The 7,952-nt window shown below is 39.6% G+C and overlaps 1 protein-coding gene across 1 annotated transcript in view; it reads right to left on the minus strand.

Annotated features, from left to right (window-relative positions):
• The window catches only part of rtraf (RNA transcription, translation and transport factor), a 25,719-nt gene extending 21,008 nt beyond the window's left edge, over positions 1-4,711 (minus strand). The window contains exons 1-2 of the mRNA XM_041214950.1: positions 4,553-4,711; positions 2,038-2,162 (exon numbers count right to left, since the gene is read on the minus strand). Of these exons, the coding sequence (XP_041070884.1) occupies positions 2,038-2,162; positions 4,553-4,613 (186 nt within the window). The 5' untranslated portion in view covers positions 4,614-4,711. The remainder of the gene's footprint in view (positions 1-2,037; positions 2,163-4,552) is intronic.
• Positions 4,712-7,952: the final 3,241 nt, after the last annotated feature.

The raw sequence follows: 7,952 nt of genomic DNA on the forward strand, positions 1-7,952 counted from the left end.
AAAAGCACAGATATCTCAGAGGGTTATGGAGCTAGTGATGGTTACAGAGATAGGGAAGGGGCGAAGCCACGGAGAGATTTGAAAACAAGTATGAAAATTTTAAAATCAAGGTGTTGCTGGATTGGAAGCCAATGTAGCTCAGCGAGCACAGGGATAATGGTTGAACTAGACTCTGTGCGAGTTAGGATTTAAGCAGCAGAGTTTTGGATGAGTTCAAGTTTATGAAGGGTAGAAGTTGGGAAGATGGAGAGCACTGGGAAAGTCAAATCTAGAGGGGCCAAAGGCATTGATGACCTGAGGCAGGGCAGAGATTGGCGACGTTGTGGAGGTGGAATTAGGCTGTCTTTGGGATGAAACATATGCATGATCAAAAGCTCATCACAGGATCAAATAGAAATTCTAAAGTTGCGAACAGTCTGGTTCAGCCTCAGACAGTGGCCAGGGAGAGAGATAGTATCGGTGGCTTTGGACATGGTGAATTATAAACAACCCTTCCTTCCATGAATGTAGCTTCTTGGCAACAGCAAATCTGCTAGCATTGCTTTTTACAGGCATGAAAAGCGCTTAATGAAACTCTGTGATACAAGAGGGTGCAATTAAGAACGTAAATGTCATCTGCATTGTCAGTCTGTACTTTATTGCCAGGAATTCCCCACAGTCTAATATTAAATAAATCCTCCAGTTCGACATAGTTTTAGGGGCTCCAGAGCAGTTGGAATGCTATTATAATTATGCCAGGAAAGAACTTGCTTGAGTTCAGCATGTCTAAAGTGCGTTGCAGCCTATTAAGCACTCGAAGTATAATGATTGCTGTAATATAAGGAAATGCAACAGCCAATTTGCACAGATCAAGGTCCCACAAACAGAAATGAGCTAAATGACAAGGTAATCAGCTTTCAGTAGTTTCGGGTGAGGAATAAAAATTGACCAGGATGCCAGAAATCTCTGCTCTTCTCTGATTACCACCAAGGAAACTTGGTATCCACCAAGAGGGCAGACAGTGTCTCGGTTCACCATCTCATCCTAAAAATGTCACCTCCAAAAGTGCAGCATCCCCCAGTGCTGCACTGAAGCATCTACCTAGATAACGCGTCCCAAGTTTCAGGAAGAGAATTTGGACATCAGACCTTCCAATGAGGCTAAAGTTCTGCCAGTGAGCTAAGGCTGAGCCAATGAATGAGGAATTAGAAAAAAGGCTAAAAAAAATCCGAACAGACAGAGAACATTGGGCTGAGAGCAATCAGATAGTGACTTTCAAAATTCAGAAAGAGGGAGATTCATCACAAATAAGGGGGCAAAGATCCAGGTTTACTAAGAGAACAAAGGGAGAAGAAAGAATTCTTTTATTTTTTTCCACAGGGTTATTAGAATAGGGAATAAGCTGCCACAAAGTGGTTATAGAGGCAGCGGTTACGATGCTTAAAATGGAACTTGAGAAGTGTTTAAAAATATAAAAGCATATGTGGAAAAGGGCAAAAGTGGGAGTAGATAATGGAAAATCAAGTAACACCACCATCACTATGCATCAAATTGTCTCCTTCTGTGCTGTAATTTCTATGATTAGCTTCAAGCAAGATAGCTCCTCCTTCTACTGAAGCCTGAAATATCCATGGATGTAGTTAGTAAAATATTCAGTGGAATTATATGAAAATATTATGCAAGTTCATTACTTCATGTGTCAGCTGCTATTTCTATCAAAACTCAAGTCAAACGTTGAAAATTGGCAACTAGCTGCAGAACTGACAACAGGCAAAGAAGTGATAGAAAAGAAAAATGCAAGCCAATCCCAATAAAGATCAGCTATATTATTGTGTCTATCAATGCATACTGATCTGCATCCTTTCTCTTACCCACCAAATCGATTTGCTTCACTTCGGTACTGTTGTTTCTACATTATCGTTGTTTGCAATTTAAAAAGTTCACATCCAGGAATTGGAAAATATGATCATTTACTGGTAAAACAATTTACAAATATATCAGACTAAAACATGCAGATTTAACATACATTCAAAGTATTTTATTCAAAATAATGCTCACCTTTTCAAAGTGCTTTGGCCATTCATTACTGTGCACATTTCTAAGGTTGCCTCTCTCTTCGATCTTATAATGTCTTACCTTCTGATCTTCAAGCCACACAATTAAATTTCTAAATTCCACCTCATCTAGAATATAAAAAGTAACTGCTTCAGACACAGATTAGTTAAAAAAAAATACACTGACAAACTGCAAGCTTAAGAAAATTAAATGTGCTAAAAATCTTAGCACTATACCATCCACTTCAAGGGAGATTTTTTTCAGAATTTATAATTTGCAGCTGTTTTACTTGTCTAAATCAATCTGCAAATCAATCTACCAGCTTCAACATCAAGAGTCAACACAGGTAAAATCCAGTGCTAAACTACAAGCAACTTCTCAAGTAAACTTCTATGATTCACTATATGATTTATATTTAGATTTAAGGCTCGTGTTCACCTTACACAATACTTCCAAAATAGGACACTAAATATTAAAGCTTTCTTTAGAAAAAACTCAGCTTTTAATAATCGTCTTCTCCCCGGTTTTAAAGATTGATTGATGCTTTATCATATTCCTCCCCCCTCAAACGTAAGCTAGTTGACTTTGTTTGATTGACTCCATGTCGGAAAGAAATTACTGCACTTTTTCTCAGCATTCCTACAAATTCATTTTTACATAAAAGGGTTTTTTGGAAAATGGCAATTTGATTCTACCTCTAAAACAGAGCAATAATGCAGAATTAATGGATTTATTTTCACAAGCAGCCTTTTAATTCATTGTTTTTCCCCGCTCAACATTTTCATTCATATGGTCCAAGATCACTGGTCCTGGAGGGCAACTAATTTGAGAAAGTCATATTGGGAGATTTTCTGGGAATTGAACACAGATGACTGAGGAAATGTTACATTAGTAAAGGTGCCATCTTTCAAAAGAATCATTTAAAATGAGGCTTTATCCACCTATTCCAGCAGGCATGAAAGTTCTCATGGCCTCAGACAAAAGGCAGCAGTGAGTTCTCCTAGTGCCCTGTCCCACATTCCTCCCTCAATGAATACCAATGAAAATGGATTAGTCACCGGTCTCATTAACTGGTTGCAGGATTTTGTCACTTCAGAAACAATTCATTGATTTTGCTTGTACACTGAAATATTATAAAGATATGTTTAAGTGTTATGTAAATAAGTAACTTTTTAAATGTCAAATCTGCATCAGGAAAAAATTCCTGGTCATCTTTTGCATAAGTTAATTAAAGGAAAAAAATCATGGTGTTGTTGAAAATAGTTTAGAACTGCTGGTACAAGTGGAGCAGCAACTTAAGAGTCAGTACTCTCAGCTTGTATGCCTGACAATATTTTTCAGATCTCATAATCCAATGACACACACACTTCACTGATTATTGGAACATCACTGCCAATTTGAAGAGTCAACTACAGTTAGTCCTTCAATGAACTGAAAAATTCAACTGAAAGCTTAAACCTACCTCACATTTCCTGAGGATTTTTTATTGGCAAGTGCAAAATGATACAATTAGATTTTCAACTTTTCAAAACAAAAATGTAATCTTCATTAGAAATTAGAAACTTAATTATAATTAAGTAAACTCTTATAACTGGGATAGGAAATAAGGGTTAAAACATTCAGACTGCATTCATTTTTAATAGGACACTGGGGCCATGATAATTCATGTTCCCTCCTCATTTCAAGCCTGACTTCACATCTTTCCTCAACTTTCAACAAAGCCCTAATGCATAACAAATTACTGTTATTGATTGCAACTTTACATTTTACATAACATGCTCCATTTTAACACCCACCTTGTTACACCAGCCTGTCAATGCATGTGCAGTCTAAATACCTTCTATTCCTAAAACAGTATCAGTACATTTCTCAACACTTCATCTAACAATATGGTAACTACTTCCACAACAGACTATAATTCAATATCACAAATCCATTTTAAACTTTAGCTACTGAAGGGGGAAAATCATTTTCTATCTTTTTATCTCTCTCTGAAGAGCTGCATTATTCACTTTCAGTATAAAGTATTATGGAGGAGAATTTACCCTGCACAAATAACATTTAATTCAATTTTGTTTTCTTATAAATTAAGGATACAGATTGGGTAGACTTGAAAAACATGCGGTACTGTTTAAAAGACGGGAAGGGGAGCTCGTACTTTCCTCTTCAACCGCCAAAATCAATCATTTGTTCAATCATTTCACCGCTGCCTGTGGGAGCTTGCTGTGCATAAAATGGCTGCGCCATTTGTCGACAAGATAGCAAGAGTGAATGCAATTCAATGGTTTATATGATTATACTTTGCCCACTACTCATAAGGTGTGCTGAAATGTATAAATACTATTATGTCTTTAATTATGTTAAAGCTTCGTGTAAACTGCAGAGAGCACTGCTGGGATGGATGTTCGTTCACTAGGCCGGACCCCTCTCTCCATCCGCAGACTCTGAAGTGTGGGTTGCGAGTAGCCCAGACATTGCGGGCCCTGTGAACCGCTGCCAGCTCCGTTCTGTTCCGTACCTTTACAGTCAAACACGCCGCTATTATGATACTCGAGAGCCGACAGTTTCCTCCGAAACATTTTATCATCCACCACGTTACTCGCCAACAATGACCGGACACGTCACCGCGTCACAAACAGGCGCGATCCGTCGAATGCTCGCAAAGGGATGATGTCAAGGCGTCATCCAAGCAGCGTCCCGCCGCACGCTCGCAAGGGGATGATGTCAACGCGTCATCCAAGCTGCGTCCCGCCGCACGCACATGACGGGATGTGGTCATCCGTATTTAACTGCGATTGGACATTTTGCTTCCCATTGACGTCACAGAGGTTGGTCTTCCTTGGCAGCGGAGCTGGGCTTGTTTCAACAAAACCTTAAAGACATATTGCGGACATCAGTTACATTTTGCACTATGTACAAAGCTAACCATCCCCGATCTTTTCCAAACTCTGATCCTTCTTTCCCCTCCATAAGAACCATCCTTGCTCAAGGACTGGTGAGAATGTGGAACTTGCTACCACAGGGAGTAGCTGAAGTGAATAGTACAGATACAGAAGAGCGTATCAGGGTGAAGGCAGTTGTAGATTATGTGGTATCTTTACAGGACAAAATCTTCAGTGTACTACGTGGAAGTCAACTATCGAACTGTACTAGTTTAATCCGGTTTGACCCTTTTACATACACAAATGGCCACAAGAGCGTACTATTACACTCCTCCCTCTTAACAAAAGTACACAAATGTTCAAATTCCATGTAATTTATATACATTTGTTTTTCTTTAATTTACAGATCTAACATAACCATTGGTTTCCTATTCCTAAAAGGATACCTCCTTTCTTGACCCAAACCTTAAGAACTTGGGGAATGAGCTTGACCATACTAGGCCTAAGTTTGAGAAGTTTTCACCGAAAAAAACTGATTTGCTCTTGGCCTTAAATAGAAATGTCCACTTCATCAGACATGTCTGACTGAGACAGTTCTGAAATGGATTCAGGCATAAATTGTATTGGAGTAACTATTAGTATTCTCATATCCCAACTATCCAATTCATCAGACTCATTTGATTCTTCCAACTTTCTTCCTCTTCATAAGCCTCTGAAGATAAAACATGACCTATATGTACAAACCTAACCCTTACACTACCAAACATCTTGTGAACAAATGTGTGCAAGGACCACTTATTTTCATGACCCTTCCTGGTCACCGCTTTTGATGATGTTCTTTCACCTTAACCTTCTGGTTCAAGTTCAAACTTCTTGCTCGCACTCTACCCCTTTCATAACTCCCTTGAAGCCTGGATTGTTTGTCTTCTAACGATTGCTAAATGTGACTTCAGAATGAAAAACTTGTTCCAGGCTGTCTGTTAAGAAACAACTGAGCTGGTATTCTGCTGGTAGTAGTTTGAGGTGCATTGCAATAAACCAAAAAATTGCCTGTTTGTGAGTCAATGACAGCCGACATTTCTTCCAATTTGTATCTAGCACTTTCATATCAAGAGCACATTTAACAATTTGTATTGTATGCTCTGCTGCTCCATTTGAAGCAGGATGATATGGTGGAATAAAAGCAAAATGCTGCAAAATATGTTGGAAATCTGAAATAAAAATAGAAAATGCTGGAAGAACTCAGGCAGCATCTGTGGAGAGAGTAACAGAGTTAACATTTCGAGTCCATTTGTCTCTTCTTCAGAGCTGAAAAGACGTAGAAATATGACAGGTTTCATACTGTTGAAGAAGGGGTGCAGCAGGTGGAGCAAAATAGAAGGTCAGGGATAGGTCGGAACTCAGGAGAGATTTGACAAGACAAAGGGAGTGTTAATGATGGCATTAAAGACTAAGGCAGGTGTTAATAGTGGCATAAAGATCAGAATGTGTTACTGGTGGAACAAGGGTCAGCATTGTTTGAAAGTAAAACACAAGAATAAGTTACAGACTTGCCCTCGTGGGGGAAAGGGGGTTGGAAAAAAATATCAAAATAGAGGACAGAGTTTATGGTCTAAAGTTGTTGAACATAATGTTAAGTCCGGAAGGCTGTAAAGTGCCTAATCGGAAGATGAGGTGCTGTTCCTCCAATTTGCATGGGGCTTCACTGGAACATTGTAGCAAACCAAGGACAGAAATGTGGGCATGAGAGCAAGATGGTGAATTGAAATAGCAAGCGCCAGAAAGGCGGGGGTCATGCTGACAGATTGAGCAAAGGCATTCCGCAAAGCAGTCACCCAGTCTGCATTTAGTCTCTCCAAGGTAGAGACGACCATATTGTGAGCAGCGAATGCAGTAAACCAAATTGAACCATCGTGTGTTTTATCTAATTCATTCTCATGAAATTGGAAAACCCTTCTGAACAAAACTGAGGTCCGTTGTTGGACTCAATTTCCTCTAGGAACTCACAGGGCAGAATTTCACCCATGTTGGGCTGGCTCGGCGGGGGCAGTCGGAAAGCTGACTGCTGCCCGCGACCGGGGCTGGAAGACAATTTCACGCTGGAGGACCAATTAAGGCCTGCCCAGCGTGAAACGTGCCCCTCATGTGACAGAGTCACATGAGCAGGGACATGTTATTAATTTAAAAATAAAGTTTTTATTTCATTTTTATTTGCTTTTGGAAACCTCATCCCACCGGTGGATGAGGTTTCCACAAAAGTGCAAAGGCCGCTTGGCCTTTTCACCTGGCTGCCAAACGTAAGGTTGGATGGGCAGCGAAAAATTTCTTTTAACCAACTTTTTAATGGCCTTACTAGGCCTTTTAATTGTCGGCATGCACCTGCCAACTGAAATATCATGCGAATGCGCAATGACATCGGGACACTTGCCTGACGTCATCGCACGTCATTTTATGCTTGGTTGGGTGCACGCCCACCCGCAGAGCTAAAAATTTTACCCATAAGCAGCAAACAAATTTTGTAAAATATCTAGACTTTTGTTACTTGTAGTTTGATTCATCAGGAACCCCTGAACCCACTTTGAGTAGCTATCTATCACAATGAATATCTGTTGCCCTTCAAATTCTCCAAAATCTATGTGCAGTCTCAGCCACACTCTAGCTGGCCATTTCCATGGTTGCAAATGTACAGATAGCAGCTTTTTTTCCACTGCTCAACATACTGTACACTGTTTCACTGTGTCTTCTGTGTCTTTATCTAACCCTGGCCACCAAACATAACTTCTTGGTAGATTTTTGTCAAGCTCATCCTTAAGTATTAATCACGAAGATTACATAGCAACTGTGATCTGTAACTTCTAGGAATTTTTCTGACTCCCCGCGCAATGCAACTTTTATCAACAGATAATTCATTCTCATGCATAAAATATGGCCTGATTTTTAAATCCAGTATCTGTGATGGCTACTCATTTGCGATATAGTCGTATACCCTTGCCAATTTAGGGTCCTTATGAGCTGTTCTACCAATATGATCTGATA

The sequence above is a fragment of the Carcharodon carcharias genome, chromosome 20 (assembly GCF_017639515.1).
Source record: "Carcharodon carcharias isolate sCarCar2 chromosome 20, sCarCar2.pri, whole genome shotgun sequence".
NCBI lineage: Eukaryota > Metazoa > Chordata > Chondrichthyes > Lamniformes > Lamnidae > Carcharodon > Carcharodon carcharias.